The 20,213-nt window shown below is 36.6% G+C and overlaps 1 protein-coding gene across 1 annotated transcript in view; it reads left to right on the top strand.

Moving 5' to 3' along the window:
- Nucleotides 1-20,213, top strand: part of PIAS1 (protein inhibitor of activated STAT 1) — a 120,389-nt gene that overhangs the window by 20,305 nt on the left and 79,871 nt on the right. Inside the window, exon 2 of the mRNA XM_007445604.1 lies at nt 7,101-7,545. Coding sequence (XP_007445666.1) covers nt 7,101-7,545 — 445 coding nt within the window. The remainder of the gene's footprint in view (nt 1-7,100; nt 7,546-20,213) is intronic.

Here is a 20,213-nt window from a genome sequence, read left to right as displayed (position 1 = left end):
GTACGTGGGCCTCTCACTGTTGCGGCCTCTCCTGTTGCGGAGCACAGGCTCCGGACGCGCAGGCTCAGTGGCCATGGCTCACGGGCCCAGCCGCTCCGTGGCATGTGGGATCTTCCCGGACCGGGGCACGAACCCATGTCTCCTCCATCGGCCTGCCGACTGTCAACCACTGCGCCACCAGGGAAGCCCTGGCACTTTTTATTTAATCTCAAAAATCTGTCTGTCTACAATACTTGTTGATATTGCTTGACTATTGTCTTGTATTTCTTTTTCTCAGAATACGGTTCCTGCCTCTGTAGTTGGAATGGTGTTCTTATACAGGCACGCACACAGAACTGCGTGTGTGCATGTGTGTGTGTAAAATGTTACATATCTGAGAAGGAGATTAAGTTGAAATGTGTTCTTATAGAATGGTGAGGACCTTCCCCTCCTCCCTCCCCATTCCCCTACTCTGCCCTGAGAACACTGGAAGCCAACCTTATACTGCCAAAGCAGGAGGTTGGAGGATTCCTCTGTGTCAAAAGTGATCAGATAAAAGGAAAAAATGGAATCCTCATGATAGCCAAGTTCCTGCCTTATCATCCTAGAGTGCAGTACTCGGTCTGCTCTCTCACACAGTTCATCTGATCATCGTTTTCGTGTCTTACTCTTAGATATAAATTTACAGCCAAAGGTTCCCTTACTTGAGGAAAACGTCAAGCATGAAAGGCAGAGACCAGAGAAAATAGCAAGAAAGAACTCAGATTACAGAGACAGTGCAGGCAGATGGAGAAAATAACAACATCAAGCACCCTATTTATTTATATTCTCAAGAGAAAAGATGCTGTAGTAAAAAATAAAATTTTTAAAAAAGAGAGAAGATACTACATTCATATAAAATAAGAACAAGATATAGAGGGGAAAAAAAAGAGAAAGAAAAATGCAGCAAACAGAAAAGAGCTCATGGGAATTGAAATTTTAATAGAAGATTTAGAAGATGAAGTTGAGGAAATCTCCCAGAAAATAGAGCTAAAGACAAGAGATGTAAATGCAAGAGGGAAAAGAAAACAGATCGAAAGAGAATTAGACAGTCTAGCAAGGCCAGTATCTAAATAATAGGCATACAAGAAAGAGAACAGAAAAAAGTGAAAGGAAGATTACTGCAAGAAAACTTCCCAGGGACTTCCCTGGTGGCACAGTGGTTAAGAATCCACCTGCCAGTGCAGGGGACACGGGTTCGATCCCTCGTCGGGGAAGATCCCACATGCCGCAGAGCAGCTAAGCCCGTGTGCCACAACTACTGAGCCTGTGTTCTAGAGCCCGCGAGCCACAACTACTGAGCCCGTGTGCCACAACTACTGAAGCCCACGCACCTAGAGCCCATGCTCCGCAACAAGAGAAGCCACAGCAGTGAGAAGCCCGCACACCACAATGAAGAGTAGCCCCTGCTTGCCGCAACTAGAGAAAGCCTGCATGCAGCAACGAAGACCCAACACAGCCAAAAATAAATTTATTTAAAAAAAAAAAAACTTCCCAGAACTGAAGGACATACATCTATAAATGTAAAGGACTTAGCAATTATCAGCTCATACAATTAAGAAAAAAAAAACCTAATCCAATATACAATATTGTAAAATTTCAGAACACATAATGAGAAGCATCTGGAAGCTTCCTGAGGAGGGTATATAGGTGACTGTGAAAGACTGCAGATCAGAATGGTGCCAGGCTTCTTAAGAGAAGATGATGAGGAAAGGCCTTCAAAATTCTGATGGAACATACTTTCCTGCCTGGAATTCTATACTGAGCCAAACTCAGTTACTAAGTATGAGTAAATGAAGATATTTTTAGACAATGCAAGGGATTTTTTAAAAAGTGTACTTTCCATGCCCCCTTCTCAGGAAGCTACTGGAGGAAATACCCCACTAAAAAGAGAAAATCAATAAAAGAAGAAGTGAGATCAAGGAAACGGGGTCCAACATGAAGAGTGATAAGGGAATTCCCAGGATAAGTTAAAGGGAAATTCCATGACCATAGTTTTGTACCAGGCCTAGAGAACAAGCAGTCTAAATTGGAACTTGATGGAGGATTGTATGAAGTATATTTTTAAGAAAGAAATTAAAGGACTTCCCTGGTGGCGCAGTGGTTAGGAATCTGCCTGCCAATGCAGGGGACATGGGTTATCCCTGGCCGCCTGTGTTCTAGAGCCCGCGAGCCACAACTACTGAGCCCGTGTGCCACAACTACTGAAGCCCACGCACCTAGAGCCCATGCTCCGCAACAAGAGAAGCCACAGCAGTGAGAAGCCCGCACACCACAATGAAGAGTAGCCCCTGCTTGCCGCAACTAGAGAAAGCCTGCATGCAGCAACGAAGACCCAACACAGCCAAAAATAAATTTATTTAAAAAAAAAAAAACTTCCCAGAACTGAAGGACATACATCTATAAATGTAAAGGACTTAGCAATTATCAGCTCATACAATTAAGAAAAAAAAAACCTAATCCAATATACAATATTGTAAAATTTCAGAACACATAATGAGAAGCATCTGGAAGCTTCCTGAGGAGGGTATATAGGTGACTGTGAAAGACTGCAGATCAGAATGGTGCCAGGCTTCTTAAGAGAAGATGATGAGGAAAGGCCTTCAAAATTCTGATGGAACATACTTTCCTGCCTGGAATTCTATACTGAGCCAAACTCAGTTACTAAGTATGAGTAAATGAAGATATTTTTAGACAATGCAAGGGATTTTTTAAAAAGTGTACTTTCCATGCCCCCTTCTCAGGAAGCTACTGGAGGAAATACCCCACTAAAAAGAGAAAATCAATAAAAGAAGAAGTGAGATCAAGGAAACGGGGTCCAACATGAAGAGTGATAAGGGAATTCCCAGGATAAGTTAAAGGGAAATTCCATGACCATAGTTTTGTACCAGGCCTAGAGAACAAGCAGTCTAAATTGGAACTTGATGGAGGATTGTATGAAGTATATTTTTAAGAAAGAAATTAAAGGACTTCCCTGGTGGCGCAGTGGTTAGGAATCTGCCTGCCAATGCAGGGGACATGGGTTCGATCCCTGGCCCGGAAAGATCTGACATGCCGCGGAGCAACTAAGCCCGTGTGCCACAACTACTGAGCCTGTGATCTAGAGCCCACGAGCCACAACTACTGAGCCCGTATGCCACAGCTACTGAAGCCCATGCGCCTAGAGCCCATGCTCCACAGCAAGTGAAGCCACCACAATAAGAAGTCCGCGCACCGCAACCAAGAGTAGCCCCTGCTAGCTGCAACTAGAGAAAGGCCACCTGCAGCAACGAAGACCCAACGCAGCCAAAGATAAAATTAAAAAAAAAAAGAAATTGTAAAACAGAGATTTACCTGATATATTTGAATATGTTGAGAGGAAAGTTAACACTAGCAATTTAAAGATGAATTAACCGTAGTTACACGGAAAATTAAGCAAACGCAAAAATGGTGCAGTTATTAACTAGAAGGAAAACAAGGTCATACAAAAAAACAGTAATAAGGATGTACTTTTGGCTCATCTATGAATATTATTTACAGCCATAGTAATATTATAAACTCTAACAATTGATTCAACCAAAAATGATGATGGGAAGTTGTAACAGATCTAAATCATTACCTTTTAATAGGAAGTCAGTTTTTTTCCTAAAGGGAAAATATTTTAAATAACTAATAGACCTACTGTATAGTAGAAATAGTGAAAAAAACGCCTGAAGAAATAGCTAAAAAGACTTGAAGGTAGTTGCCTTAGGGATGTGAAAAATGGGGACAGGGCAAGTGACGTCTGTTTTTCTTGTAAAACTGTTTGACTTTTAAAACGGTGTACAGGTCTTTCTGATTAAAAAGATTCATTTAAAAAAGTTGACCCTCACAGAATGCTTTCTGTACAGAATATACGCATTTCTCAGGCATTATATCATTTGGGGTTGTAGAGTCAGCAGAATGCTATCCAAGGAGGCAGTGATTTCTAGTAATAGCAGTGGTTGATGTTATCCTTAGTTAAAAATATTCATTTTGTTGTAGTGCTAACAAATGGAGATTTTAAACACACGAAAGATTAAAATACATTGCATTTCAACATTTCACATTTAAGTGTTTAGTTTTCCTCTGTGTTGTCAACACTTTACATTGTGAATTGACTGCTCCGTGCTTCTTTGAAGCTTTTTGGTTGAGAGATACTTCAGATGGTTGTGTTTCCTGCCCTCTTTTATTTGGTTTTTTAAATAGTGCATGCTTATTACAGTCCTTAAGATTATGCAGCAGCTGCTCCAATAATAGCAGTAGATAGCACCTCATCTTTCACTGTACCTGATTACAAGGTGCAATAGTTAATTTGAATCCAGATGTTTTCTTTTATCTTAACCACCAATTTTAAGCTAAAATGTTGAAGCTTGAAGTTGAGATTAAATATTAAATAAATTGATATTTTAGAAGTTTTTCTCTTTTCTAATTAAAAGGCATGTGGTTTGTTTTTGCTAAAAGACACTAACATAGTGTAAAGGTACAACATTTGGAGTGAACTAGTTTTGTAACATTCAACAAATTTCTTAACCTTCCTAGGCCTCAGTTTTCCCATCTGTAAATTGAGGACAATACCTACCTTATAATTGTGATGATTAATTATGCATCCTGTGAAAATGAAAACAAAAATTATGCCTATGTCATTAACTTTTTTCTTTTGATCATCAAGCAAGAGATTTTATTTTATGCGAGTTGTCAATGTATTCTTCCATAGAAATAGAACAATAATACATCTGTGCTGCATTTAAATCCTTATACACATAGAGTTAGGACAAAAGCTGTCATAAGTTTATGGTAACCGCTGAGTTTTGGTTTTTGTGTTTGACTTAAGAGAATGGAGCTGAATTGAAATGGAAAGACCTTCTTTTTCTAAAAATTTATCGTGTTTTCTCTGTAAAACAAAATACATTTGACCAATGCCAACTTAAGTTTAGTTTTAACCTATAATCTTTGAAGCATAATTCATGTTATTTCTCTAAGAGCAGAAACTTACTTATTAATACAGTGCTTTTCTGTTGAAATCTCTGTTCCTTTTAAAATAAGTAAAAAACAAAACTCTTTAAAACTATCTTGTACTCTTAGGACAGTTTGGATAGTACGGGGAAATTGATATCCTGGCATTAGATTCTCATAGGAACGCGAACCCTACTGTGAGCTGCGCATGTGAGGGATCTAGGTCACGTGCTCCTTATGAGAATCTAATGCCCGATGATCTGAGGTGGAGCTGAGGCGGTGAGGCTAGTGCTGGGGAGCGGCTGCAAATACAGGTTATCATGAGCAGACAGATTTGACTCCACAGAGACCATAATAAATCAATGCACTTGAATCATCCCGAAACCATCATCCCCCCCTCCCTGGTCCATGGAAAAATTGTCTTCCACGAAACCAGTCCTTGGTGTCAAAAAGGTTGGGGACTGTTGCCATAGAGGACCTCAGTCTGGTCATGGAATCATTTGTAAGAAAAAGAAAATTATAATACAGCAAGATAAGTGCTAAAATAAAGGTATGAAAAATGGCCAGTAAGAGTAGTGAAAAGAGAGTCATTTAGTTCTGCCAGGCCTAAAGGGCAAGGCTGACAAAATCTGGGCTTTGAGGAAACAAAGCATTCTCCAGGCCAGGGAAGGTAGGGGAAGGGCTCATATTTCTTTGGTTAACCCGCTATATTGCATATAAAGTTCTTTATACACTTGTTTTTCTCACTATTTTATTTTTAATTGTTTTGTAATCTGCAAATAACTTCTAGGTGATTGGCTTGAGATGTATATTATCCCAGGGAGTGGTGGTAAATTAGGGAAGGCAGCTTAGCTTTTGTGGTATTTGGGATGAGGTGAGGGGATAAAATAGTTGTGCAAATAGAGAGTAAATGGTAACCTTACATGTGTCTTTCATCCTGACACCTCCCTGTCAGTGGTGGTAAAGTCAGGATTCTTCTGTTAATAGCTGTATGATCTTGTCTTCCCTTTGGATTTCATTTTCCTGAACTTTAAAATGGGAGAATTGGTGTGGGTATTTCCTGTTGGTAGTCTCTTAGTAGTTGGGAGAAAGGAGAAATAAGTTTGGGAACGCAGAGTTAAAGTTAAATAGATTTCTTTACTTCAGCCTTATGCATTATGGCATGTGGATTGAATTCCTGGACTTTTTTGCCGCGTGGCTTGTGGGATCTTAGTTCCCCGATGAGGGATCGAGCCCAGGCCCTTGGCAGTGAAAGCACAGAGTCTGAACCATTGGACTGCCAGGAAATTCCCAATTCTTGGACTTTTTAGCCTGGCTTTGCTAGTAGAGTGTCAATAATTATGTTTCCAGTGTCATCCTTTTCCTAATGGTTTAGTGGAAAGATCATGCATGGGCTTTAGAATTACACATAACTGGGTTTGAATCCTCATTGATACTTAGTAGCTATGTCGCCTTAGGTAAGTTGTTTAACCTTTCCTAACTAGTTTCTTCACATGTAAAGCAGGAAGGGTAACACCTTGTGGAGTTGTAAAGGTTTAATGACAACCCATATGAAAATATCAAATGTATCTGGTATATAATAGGTCAAAAAAGGTATAGTTTAAGCCCTATAAATCCAAATCCCAAAGCCCTATAAATCCAAATCAGTATAGAATGTAATATAATGTTATTTATATCCTGCCTACATCTGGTGCTTGAGGTGGACTGTTTATATGTTTCACATATACTTATATAATTTTCCCCTAAGAAAACAAATGTTCTTGAGGGCTCATTATCTTTTGCGTCCACACAGCACTCAGTACTCTCCTGGAGACTTAGTAAGTGCTTGATAAATACCTGAAAATTGCACTATAACAATGGAATAAGGTGAGATGTGGTTCTACCTGATGTATACTTATTTTACATCTTTCATAACCCTAGGTATAAGTTAGTGAATTTATGATATTAATTTTAAATTTCTTTGGTTATATCAAATGATTAGATTTTAAGTTTGAAATAACTGGAATTGACTAAATGAACTGGCCTTTGTAAACAAAGCATAAGGATAAAATGTTATAATAAAGTATCATTTAATGTTGTAACTTATATTATTGGAATACTAATGTTTTACATTTTGTTTTGTCTCTAAGCAAATGGTTATGAGCCTTAGAGTTTCTGAACTCCAAGTACTGTTGGGCTACGCTGGGAGAAACAAGCACGGACGCAAACACGAACTTCTCACAAAAGCCCTGCATTTGCTAAAGGCTGGCTGCAGTCCTGCTGTACAAATGAAAATTAAAGAACTCTATAGGCGGAGGTTCCCCCAGAAAATCATGACGCCTGCGGACTTGTCCATCGCCAGCGTACATTCAAGTCCTATGCCAGCAACTTTGTCTCCATCTACCATTCCACAACTCACTTATGATGGTCACCCTGCATCATCACCGTTACTCCCTGTTTCTCTTCTGGGACCTAAACATGAACTGGAACTCCCACATCTTACATCAGCTCTTCACCCAGTCCATCCGGATATAAAACTTCAAAAATTACCATTTTATGATTTACTGGATGAACTGATAAAACCCACCAGTCTAGGTAAGATTATTCTGTAATGATTATTTGGTTACTTTTGGAGGATACATTTTCATTTTTGAGTTCGAATTTGACCCAGATTATTATTCATAATAAAATTTATATTTGGTGGTAGGATCCAGATGGTAAAAAGGAACTTTCAATTTTAGACAAAATCAAATATATAAAAGCTGTCTTTTAGACAGAAAAAAAGCATATTCAAGTCTTCTGTGATGGTTGCTGACACAGAAAATGTTAAAAACTTTCCAAGAATATAAACGTTTTTAAAGTGTAATATTTTAGATTGTTGATTACTATTTTATAATAACCCTTACAAAATTAAAATTAAAACCCAGTAATTACTATCAGTCTCTGAATTCAGTTTTTAATTTTCAAGCGTTGATGACATCTAAAACAAATGACTATTTTTGATTATTTAAATGGGTAAATTGTTTAAATTTTTATAAAAGGAGAGTTGAGCTTTGATGTGTAGTATTTTAATTTCAGTTGACTTTTTCAAGTGGATATGTGTGCCTTGCAGGTGCACACATGATTATATAATACTAATAAACACTTGAAATTTCATGTACTATGTTTTCCCATCATTTGATAAGTGCCTAGCCTATTAATAGAATTCGATGTATTAATCAACTTGAAATTTTAATTGCTATAATGCTACCTTACTTTATTTAAGGTAGAAGAAAATTGACCCTGTTGGGATCTCTGCTACCTTTGGTGTAATATATTTAAAATATCAGACTTCCAGATGCTGGTTTGTTGTTATAAATCAATGGTTGGCAAACTATGGCTGGCAAGGGAAATCCAGCCTGCAGCCTGTTTTGGTGGATCTGAGCTAAGATTTTTTTTTTTTTTTTTAATATTCCTAAAGAGTTGTAAAATAAAACAAAAACAGAAGAATATGCAACAGAGACCATGTATGTCTGCAAAACCTAAAATATTTACTGTCTGGCTTTTACAGAAAAAGTTTGCCAACCCCTGTTACAAATCAGTAAACATTTCAGTTTGGGGGGTTGGTGAGTGTTGAATTTTGAGAACATTTACAGAAATTCTTTGAACTGGGAAATGTTTGTTTTAAATTATTTTTAGCAGAATAACTGAATAAATTAAGATTATAGGAGTCATTTTCAAACAATATGAATTTTTTCACATGACTTTATTTTTTAAATAGCCATTAATAAGAAAACTTAACACTTGCTGAGAACCTACTGTAAGCTTTTAAAACTTATACATGCTCATTATAAAAAGCGAAAGTGCCAGAGTCCCTTCTTGTTAGCAGTTCAGTATATATGCATATATAAGCAAGTTATGTTTCTTGTTTTTAAGAAGGAATCATATTGTATCAATACATAGTGTTCTGTGACTTGCCCCTACCCCCTCTTTTGCCTTACTAATACAGACATTTCTTCTTGTCTGTCTTTCCCATTTTCAATTGAAGGCTATATATACACACACGTATATATAGTGTCTATGTGTACATGTGTGAGCATGTGTGTGTATATATATATGAGCTCATTTCTTATTAAAGACTGTATTATTTTATGTTCTAAATAAGTCCCCTATTACAAGATGTATTTTCTAGTTTTTTGCTGCCAAAAACATGCTATAGTGAACATCATCTGAAATTTGAAAGGAAAAAAATGTTGATGGCTTTTATTTGATTTGATTCCCAGCTCTCAAATTTTCTTTGGGTCTTAATAATTAACATATCTTCTTCTTTTCAGTTTCACTAATATAAATTTCAAGTACCAGTGTGAATAGGTGATGTTTACATACGTATCTAAATTTTGATATGAAAAGTAGAAATGCAAACTGGACATACATTCTGGTTATATTGGATAATATTTTAAATATTAATAAATAAAAATTGAGCATTTAAAATTATTTTACTGAGGCACTTTGCTTAAATATATATGTTATGTGTTCATTTCTCATTGTCTACACTGTCTTTTTATGCCTTTGCAGTTTAACTTAATATATCATAATTTATATCTTATTGTTTTAATACTTCAGGGTACTTTATTCTTATGAACTTTTTAGTGTGTAATAATAGTGGGCAAACATCTGGGTTTTCCCTAAAAAGATATGAGAGGCAGGTAGTTCATAAGAAATTGTGTTGTTAAAGCTGCAGATAGTTTTTGCTATCTTTCTATAGTATTTTCTCCCTAATGACTGTTTTTAAAGAATAGTCAATAAATTTTAAATAATTTTTCTGTCTTTACTCTTCATCTGAAAATTTATAGAATGCTTCAATGGGGTATTTTTGTGTAGTAGTTTAAGAGGAATGTCATAAAGTTTTGCCCATTCTTGATAACCATTAAGTAAACCCTTGCATTTACAAAATTGACGGCTTGAAGTACTAAAATATTTCCCGTAAGATTTATTTAATTGGACTTTCTTTGTATTGTCAAGCCTCATTATTTGCACATGCTAGTGGATGAATGCCTGCTATCTCAGTAAATTCAAAATCACTACTCACAACAGTTTCACAGCCATTTATAGACATGTACAGAGCTGCAAAGAATTTGAGTTGGCTCATGTGTGCTTTCCCACCTGTGGTTGAACTAGGTGGTTCTTGCTTTCATGTTTTCTGCTGTCATATTGTAAACAAATGTCCGCTTTGCACTCTACTTAATGCCACATTTTTTGCATTTCTGTGCTTTTTGTTGGTGATTGTATTGTTTAAAATGGCCCCTAAGCATAGTGCTGAAGTTTTATCTAGTGTTCCTGTATGCACAAAGGCTGTGATGTGCATTATGGAGAAAATACATGTATTAGATCAGTTTTGTTCAGACTTGAGTTACAGTGCTGTTGGCAATGAGCTTAGTGTGAATGAATCATCAATATATATCAAATAAGGTGTCTTTAAACAGAAGCACACATAAAACAAGGTTAGGTATTGATCAGTTGATGAAAATGTTGTGCTCAGAGGCTTGCAGGAACCTAACCCTGTATTTCCCCTAGGAGCAATGGTTCAGTATTCACTAACTCTTTGTTTGTGGCAACTTTATAGAACACCAGTTTTCATGAATAAATCCATTGTTTGTGATATAAACACAAAATGAATAGGTGGTATGGAATTGCTTGGTGGTATGTAAATAGATTTCTAATTTCTCACTGTTATCATAGAACTAAAATAAAAGCAAACATTTTGGTTATGCATAAAAAGATCACCAGAAAGTAATTTGTGGAAGTTTATTGATTCAGTAACTAATCAGGGGATGGAAATACTCAGAGAATTTGAAAAAACATTCTGAGTAATCTGCAATAGTTTAGAATGAACATATTTTAAGGCCCTGTTAAGTAAAAAAAAAAAAAAAAAAAAAAAAAAAAATTGAAAAAAGGAATCTATAAGATTTTTAACATTGTTAAAAGACTATCTCTGTACTTCATTAAATGAAATGACTACTGTGTCATGGAATTCAGTTTTCTAAGGGATTACTTTCGCCAGTAGATTGTTTGTTTTAAGTTTAGGAAAACAATATTCTCTGAAAAATTAAATGGTTTTCAGCATTCTCTTTCTTAGTATACATATGAATACATTTAAAATCATTACAAGCTCTTAAGAGTTTAGTTTGGACCTGTACTTAGCTAGTTCATCACGCTCAATCACTTGAGCCCAGAATGTGATGGTTAAATTTAATTTTTCATTTTCTCCCCTTCCATTTTATCTGTAAGCTGAATGTTTGTATGCATGGTTCATGTTTCTAACTAAAATCAAAGCAATAGTTTCGGTATTCCCCCCTTTTATTAGATAATTCTTATCCATTTTTATAATCATCTTATTATTTCTTTAACAATAAGTAATTTTAAGGTCTTTATTCATTTTGGAACACATATTAAAGGGGATTCTTTTCATTAATTGGGAGATGAAGTAAAGGTGGTTGTAAAGTAAAATGCTTGACTTACTGTGTATTTTTGTCTGTCAGTATTAAAATCCTGTTTGTTCTTTGAGTCCCATTTCAAATGCTTTTAAAAACCTTTTCCATTAATCTTTCTAAGATGCCCCCCTTATATCTGTCTGTTCTTCCCCCATCCAAATTAATTTCACTTTCCTGCGTGCTCTTAATAACATTTCGTAGTTGTTACTTCCTCAAAATCAGCTCTGCTGTATTCATCTGTATATTCCCATAATATACAGAGCTATGAACCTCTTATGTGGTAACCACAGTAAACAATTATTAGCTCTCCAATTTATTTAAATACAATAAAGTCTGTTTTAATGTTTTTTGCAAAGTATTTGGATGCTACATACTGAAGAATCTGAAACACTGACATTTTATTGGTCATATGGATGTCATTCTTCAGTTTGTCATGAAACAAGTCACTTATATTTTTTGTCTTTCTCTTTCTTTTAAGTTTTTAAAAATTAACTTTTATTGGAGTATAGTTGATTTAAAATGTTGTGTTAGTTTCTGCTGTACAGCAAAGTGAATCAGTTATACATATATCTGCTCTTTTTTAGATCCTTTTCCCATATAGGTCATTACAGAGTATTGAGTAGAGTTCCCTGTGCTATACAGTAGGTTCTTATCTATTTTATATATAGTAGTGTATATATGTCAATCCCAGTCTCCCAATTTATCCCTCCCTCCCTCTTTTTTTACGTCTTGGAAGATGGTTTCTATTTAAGTTTTAATGTTTGTCAAACAATCTTTTCTGTTAAACACCACAAATATCTCTTCTCTGGGTTACATATTTGATTTTCCTGAGTTCTGTTACAAGTAGTTATAATTTAATTTGATGTGGGACGGTGTATTGGTATTTCCTAGGGATTTCCAACATCCTAGGTGTATAGGGTTTATATTTTCAGTATTTTAGAAAGCTAGGTCAGTCTGTTTCCTTTTTAAAGTAGAACATTTGTATATAGAAAATTATAATTATTTTAGGCTTGGGAAGATGTATGAATAATTTATAGAAAAGATTTGAATTAATATATATATGTTTTATATATATGCACTTGGTTTTTTGCCTTAGGAAACAAGGCAGCAGATGCTTCAGCACTCCTAAATAGTTAAAACGATCCATCTTGTTTTGTGCAGTGTGGGTAAGGTTTCTGCTACATCTTAATAACATTGGTTACCAGTGTTTTCTGCCAAGGGCTCGACTGGCATTGGATTAGATTTCACAGTTTCCTTCTCTTCTCATTTTTTATAATTGAGTTTGCCTTCCTCCACATGCGTAATAGCCAGTGCCTGAAGATCAGGTGATGCAAATTCAAGGACACAGACTCTGATAAGTATTGGGAAGGTCATTCAGAGGTTTTATGATTTACTCTACTCTGCTTTTAGAAGATTTGCCTTCTAACAATTCAACACAAGCTGTGCTCTTCTGTACTTGAATTTTAGGAAATCAAAAGCACTCTTTTTTGCTGTAGGCAGGTTTCTTCCCTAGGAACTTTTCTTCCTAATTTGGCAGCACTGGTTTCTTTTCTTTTCTTTTTTACGAGATGTAGAGAAAATTTATTTATTTATTTTAAACTTTGGCTAATTTGACTAATTTATTGCTTGTGCATTTTAATTACATTTGTTGTTGTATACAACAGTATGACCATAAACTAGTATCCATTAAGTATTATAAATTGCTATTTTATTTATCTTTATTTTTAAAAGTTTTATTGAAATATAGTTGATTTACAATGTTGTGTTTCAGGTACATAGTAAAGTGATTCAGTTATACACACATATATATAAATATATATATACTTTTTTTACATTCTCTTCAATTATATGTTATTACAAGATACTGAGTATAGTTCCCTGCGCTATACAGTACGTCCTTGTTATCTATTTTATGTATAGTAGTGTGTATATTTTAATCCCAGACTCCTAATTTATCCCTCTCCCCTCCTCCCCTTGGCAACCATTAGTTTGTTTTCTATGTTTGAGAGTCCATTTCTGTTTTGTAGATAAGTTCATTTGTATCCTTTTTTTTAGATTCCTCATATAAGTGATAGCATGTGATATTTGTCTTCCTCTGTCTGGCTTACTTCACTTAGTATGGTAATCTCTAGGTCCATCCATGTTGTTGAAAATGGCATTATTTCATTCTTTTTTATGGCTGAGTAATATTCCATTGTGTATATTTACCACATCTTCTTTATCCATTCATCTCTTGATGGACAGTTAGGTTGCTAGCCATTTTTGGCTATTGTAAACAGTGCTGCAATGAACATTGGGGTGCATTTATCTTTTTGAATTATGGTTTTCTCCAGATATATGCCCAGGAGTGGGATTGCTGGATAATATGGTAGCTCTATTATTAGTTTTTTAAGGAACCTCCTTGCTGTTCTCCATAGCGGCTATATCAATTTACATTCCCACCAACAGTGAAGGAAGCTTCCTTTTTCTCCACACCCTCTCCAGCATTTATTATTTGTAGATTTTTTGATGATGGCCATTCTGACCAATGTGAGGTGATACCTCATTGTAGTTTTGATTTGCATTTCTCTAATAATTAGTGGTATTGAGCACCTTTTCATGTGCCTCTTGGCCATCTGTTTGTCTTTTTTGGAGAAATGTCTTTTTAGGTCTTCTGCCCATTTTTTTTTAAAGAATATATATATTTTTTTAAACAAGATGTTGCGGGTAGGAGTTTATTAATTAATTAATTAATTTTTGCTGTGTTGGGTCTTCGTTTCTGTGCGAGGGCTTTCCTTAATTGTGGCAAGCGGGGGTCACTCTTCATCGCGGTGCGCGGGCCTCTCACTATTGCGGCCTCTCTTGTTGCGGAGCACAGGCTCCAGACGCGCAGGCTCAGTAGTTGTGGCTCATGGGCCCAGTTGCTCTGCGGCATGTGGGATCTTCCCAGACCAGGGCTCGACCCCGTGTCCCCTGCATTAGCAGGCAGATTCTCAACCACTGCGCCACCAGGGAAGCCCCCTCTGCCCATTTTTTGATTGGGTTGTTTGTTTTTTTTTTTTTGCTGTTGAGCTGTTTGTATATTTCGGAGATTAATCCCTTGTCAGTCGCATCGTTTGCAAATATTTTCTCCCATTCTGTAGATTGCCTTTTAAAAATTCATTTATTTTATTTTTGGCTGCGTTGGGTCTTCATTGCTGCATGTGAGGTTTCTCTAGTTGCGGTGAGCGGGGGCTACTCTTTGTTGCGGTGCACAGGCTTCTCAGTGGGATGGCTTCTCTTGTTGTGGAGCACAGGCTCCAGGTGCACAGGCTTCAGTAGTTGTGGCTCATGGGGTCTAGAGTGCAGGTTCAGTAGTTGTGGCGCATGGGCTTTGTTGCTCTGTGGCATGTCGGATCCCCGGGCTAGGGCTCGAACCCGTGTCCCCTGCATTGGCAGGTGGATTCTCAACCACTGCACCACCAAGGAAGCCTGTCTTTTTGTTTTGTTTTTGGTTTCCTTTGCTGTGCAAAAGCTGGTAAGTTTGATTAGGTCCCATTTGTTTATTTTTGTTTTTATTTCCATTACTCTAGGAGACGGATCCAAAAAGATATTGCTGTAATTTATGTCAGAGAGTGTTCTGCCTATGTTTTCCTCTAGGAGTTTTATAGTATTGGGTCTTACATTTAGGTCTTTAATCCATTTTGAGTTTATTTTTGTGTATGGTGTTAGAGAATATTGTAATTTCATTCTTTTACATGTAGCTGTCCAGTGTTTCCAGTACCACTTATTGAAGAGACGGTCTTTTCTGCATTGTATATTCTTGCCTCCTTTGTTGTGGATTAATTGACTGTGTGTGTGGATTTATTTCTGGGCTTTCTGTTCTGTTCCATTGATCTGTATTTCTGTTTTTGTGCCAATACCATACTGTTTTGATTACTGCAGCTTTGTAGTATAGTGTGACATCAGGGAGCCTGATCAAGCTTTGTTTTTATTTCTCAGGATGGCTTTTGCTATTCGGGATCTTTTGTGTTTCCATACAAATTATAAAATTTTTTGTTCTAGTTATGTGAAAAATGCAATTGGTAATTTGATAGGAATTGCATTGAATCTGTAGATTGCATTGGGTAGTAATAGTCATTTTGACAGTATTCGTTCTTCCAGTCCAAGAACATGGTCTGTCTTTCCATTTGTGTCATTTTTTGATGTCTTTCATCAACATCTTGTAGTTTTCGGAGTACAGGGCTTTTGCCTCCATAGGTAGGTTTATTACTAGGTATGTTATTCTTTTGATGCAATGGTAAATGGGATTGTTTCCTTAATTTCTCTTTCTGACCTTTCGTTGTTAGTGTATAGAAATGCAACAGATTTCTGTGTATTGATTTTGTAGCCTGCAGCTTCACCGAATTCATTGATGAGCTCTAGTAGTTTTCTGGTAGCGTCTTTAGGATTTTCTATGTATAGTATCATGTCATCTGCAAACAGTGACAGTTTTACTTCTTCTTTTCCACTTTGGATTCTTTTTATTTCTTTTTTTTCTTTGATTGCTGGGCTAGGACTTCCAAAATTATGTTGAATAAAAGTGGTGAGAGTGAACATCCTTGTCTTGTTCCTGATCTTAGAGGAAATGTTTTCAGCTTTTCCCCATTGAGTATGATGTTAGCTGTGGGTTTGTCATATATGGCTTTTAGTATGTTGAGGTATGTTCCCTCTATGCCCAGTTTCTAGAGTGTGTTTATCATAAATAGATGTTGAATTTTATCAAAAGCTTTTTCTGCATCTATTGAGATGATCATATGATTTTTATTCTTCAGTTTGTTAATGTGGTGTATCACACTGATTGATTTGCAGATATTGAAAAATCCTTGCATCCCTGGGATAAATCCCACTTGATCATGGTGTATAATCCTTTTAATGTATTGCTGGATTCGGTTTGCTAGTATTTTGTTGAGGCTCTTTCCATCATGTGTCCATCAGTGATACTGGCCTGTAATTTTCTTTTTTTGTGGTATCTTTGTCTGATTTTGGTATCAGGGTGATGGTGGCCTCGTAGAATGAATTTGGAAATGCTCCTTCTGCAATTTTTTTTGGAGAGCAGCACTGATTTCTGACTTTCAAAACAAAATCTAAAATTTACTTCTAAATCTACATCCTGTTGTAGATAATCTGTCTTTTTATCTGGAATTTAATTTAATATTTTTATTATCATTTGTATAAGTGGCCCAGAAGCCTGAAGCCATCTATTGTGTTTTTAATAAATGAATCTTTGTGTTCTTGATTGTTATCTTGGGAACTAGAATGATGGACTTTGTTGTTGTTGGGAAGGAATCTTGATGATCAGAATCAGTAAAGAATCCTTGTGTATAATTGAAAATATGACATTAAAAATTTTAATTATGAGATGAATGAGCCAGCCATTTAGGTTCAGAAGCAAGCAAGTAGTTTTACAGAGAAATCCAACATATAAGACTTTATTGGGATGAAATTTAAAGATCAAACATGTAGTATATATAGTGCTTGAAATGTAGCATTTCAGAATTTGCCAATGAATCCTATACCACTTTGGTCCAGTCTTCCCAGCACAAGTTGAGTTACCATACAAGCTGCAGACTAGCCAGCTGGAGGACTTGGTTGTGGTAATGGTGGTACAGGTAGGATGGTACAACAAAGGGAGAACCCATTTTTGGCATCCTTTTTTTTTTTAAAATAAATTTATTTATTTATTTTTGGCTGTGTTGGGTCTTCGTTTCTGTGCGAGGGCTTTCTCTAGTTGAGGCGAGCAGGGGCCACTCTTCATTGCGGTGCACGGGCCTCTCTTGTTGCGGAGCACAGGCTCCAGACGCGCAGGCTCAGTAGTTGTGGCTCATGGGCCTGGTTGCTCCACGGCAAGTGGGATCTTCCCAGACCAGGGCTCAAACCCATGTCCCTTGCACTGGCAGGCAGATTCTCAACCACTGCACCACCAGGGAAGCCCCTTCTTTGCTTTTTTTAAAACAGAAGTTTTGTTGTTAAGATATCTGGGTGATTGGAAGGTAATTTTAAGCCATTCCCTTTTTCTCTCTCTTTTTTTTTTTTTTTTTTTTTGTGGCCGCCTTGTGGCATATGGGATCTTAGTTTCCTGACCAGGGATTGAACCCGTGCTCCCTGCAGTAGAATTGCAGAGTCCTAACAACTGGACCACCATTCCCTTTCTTGAGCCTTACTATTTCGGTGTTGACAGTGCTTGCAGATGACCCCAATGGTTTTGAGTGGCAATTAATCATTCTAGTTTTTTGGCACTACTCTTGCTAAACTTATTAACACTAAAATATAAATAAGCCTTAGATATGCCAAAGATGGGGATTTTGCAGTTTAAAAGAAGCTGGATGTTGAACGTATTATTAGAATTAAATCACTTCAAGGTAGGTAAAAATAAAAAGGCTGAATTATTTTAACAAAACAAATTCAATTTATCACCTCTACATGTGATCTGCAGTTTTTAGAATTCTGTTTCGTTGTTTCTTTTGGTGCTGTGGTTTTGAATATTTTATTTCTGCTCTTAAATTTTATTTTAAAATTATTTTATTACATAAGACATGAATTAGAGGGGAAAATCACTTATCTATAAGTACTCGTGGCATTTTGTGTTTCTTTTCGCCACCTCTCCATGTAAAGTTTAAATGTAAAATTAGCAGTTCATGTTTACATACAATTTAAGAAACCTCAGAAGGAAATGATGGAGTTGATTACGTAAAAATGTCAAACCCCTGTGCATCAGTTTTTTTTTTTTAAAGCCCAAGTGTCAAAGTAAATACCGAATAAAATGTTTGAATCAAATATAAGACTGAAGGAAAGAACTCACAAATCAATATGGGGTAGGATACTAAGACTGTATTAGACAATGTATGAAAATGTAAATTATTAAAGGGGAAGTGCAGCTAGGAAACATGAAAAGACACTGAACTTCACTAGTTCTTAACCAAAATTCAAAGTAAGTCAATAGTGAGGTTTTAAATCTTGTCTATAGCTTACATTAAAAAATATATGAATTTCTATACAGTATCCGTGAGATGTGTTAAAATGTTACGTTCATTGCTGGTAGCAATATAAACTATAATACGGCTCTTTGAGAGTACATTTTGGCAATATGCAGCAAGAGCTTAAAAATACTTTTTGATCTATTAGTTCCACCTTTGGGAACTCAAAGCCTAGGAATATTCATTGCGACATTATTTTCAGTATAAAAATTAGAAATAACTTAAATATCCAATTACAGAATAACATTTAATTAAACTGATATATTTACTATAGAGAATATTTTAAGGATCAGTTAAAATTATTATAAAGTCATTAATACATGAGGAGAGAATTTAGATACACAACTAAAAATTATTATCTACTCTGATAATCATTAAGCTAGGAGTTTTATATCTGTTATCTCACTTAAGCCTCCAAACAGCTTTGGATGGTTAGACCAATAGCCTAAATTTTATGAAAGTGGTAGTAGCTGAGATCTGAAGAAGGTAATTGACAGAGATGAGAGGAAGGTGTCAGGATTTGAAACTAAGTAAGTTTGCTTCCAAAGCCAATGCTCCCGTATAACATAATATATTAAAAATAAATGAAAGTATTTAAAAAATTGTTCTTTAAAATAATTTTGCAATTTTATAACATCTTTTGCTCTCATTTTTATTTAGTGAAGTCTTTTTTTTTTTTTTCCAGTAGAATTCATTGGATCTACAGGTGGGATCACTGTGTTGAAATTTACTGTATGGAGAACTACTGAAGGTCTTTTGTATTTCATACATACATTGAAAGAGGGTTTGACATTTTAATTTTACATGATAATTTTTACCAGTACATACTGTAAATGGAGTTTTATTTCAATAGATCAGTTTGGACCTGTGTGAAATTCACAGTACATGTGAGGAATTCTGATTGAGCACCTCTAGATCTCGGTCACTAGAATTTTTTTAAAAAATAAATTTATTTATTGTTTGGCTGCGTTGGGTCTTCGTTGCAGTGCGTGGGCTTTCTCTAGCTGTGGCGAGCGGACTTCTCATTGCGGCGACTTCTCTTGTTGCGGAGCATGGCTCTAGGCACGCGGGCTTCAGTAGTTGTGGCTTGCGGGCTCTAGAATGCAGGCTCAGTAGTTGTGATGCATGGGTTTAGTTGCTCCGCAGCATGTGGGATCTTCCCGGACCAGGGCTTGAACCCATGTCCCCTGCATTGGCAGGCACCACTGCACCATCAGTGAAGTCCTAGAATTATTTTTTAAGGTGTTAAAATTATAGACCCTTCATAACTCAATACCTAAGTATCTTAAAGAAGAATTAAGTTTTTTTCAACCCAGTGTAGATTTCAGGTGTTTGCTAAATTCATTCTGTTGAAATGACAAGTATGTGTAGTTAATCTCAAAATCTCCCTGATTTTCTGATATTTGTGGGGAGCAAAACCTTGTTTCCCTTAAAGAAAATAATTTTTTTTTTTTTTGCGGTACGCGGGCCCCTCACTGCTGTGGCCTCTCCCGTTGCGGAGCACAGGCTTCGGACGCTCAGGCTCAGTGGCCATGGCTCACAGGCCTAGCCGCTCCACGGCATGTGGAATCCTCCCAGACCGGGGCACAAACCCGTGTTCCCTGCATCGGCAGGCGGACTCTCAACCACTGCGCCACCACGGAAGCCCAATTTATGGTATTTTATAAGATATAAAGAGACCTTAAAAATAAGATGAAGGGCTTCCCTGGTGGCGCAGTGGTTGAGAGTCCGCCTGCCGATGCACGGGATGCAGGTTCGTGCCCTGGTTCGGGAAGATCCCACATGCCGCGGAGCGGCTGGGGCCCTGAGGCACGGGCGC

The sequence above is a fragment of the Lipotes vexillifer genome, unplaced genomic scaffold (genome assembly GCF_000442215.2).
Source record: "Lipotes vexillifer unplaced genomic scaffold, Lipotes_vexillifer_v1.1 scaffold972, whole genome shotgun sequence".
NCBI classification, from domain to species: domain Eukaryota; kingdom Metazoa; phylum Chordata; class Mammalia; order Artiodactyla; family Lipotidae; genus Lipotes; species Lipotes vexillifer.
This window is presented reverse-complemented; position numbering and strand designations above follow the sequence as displayed.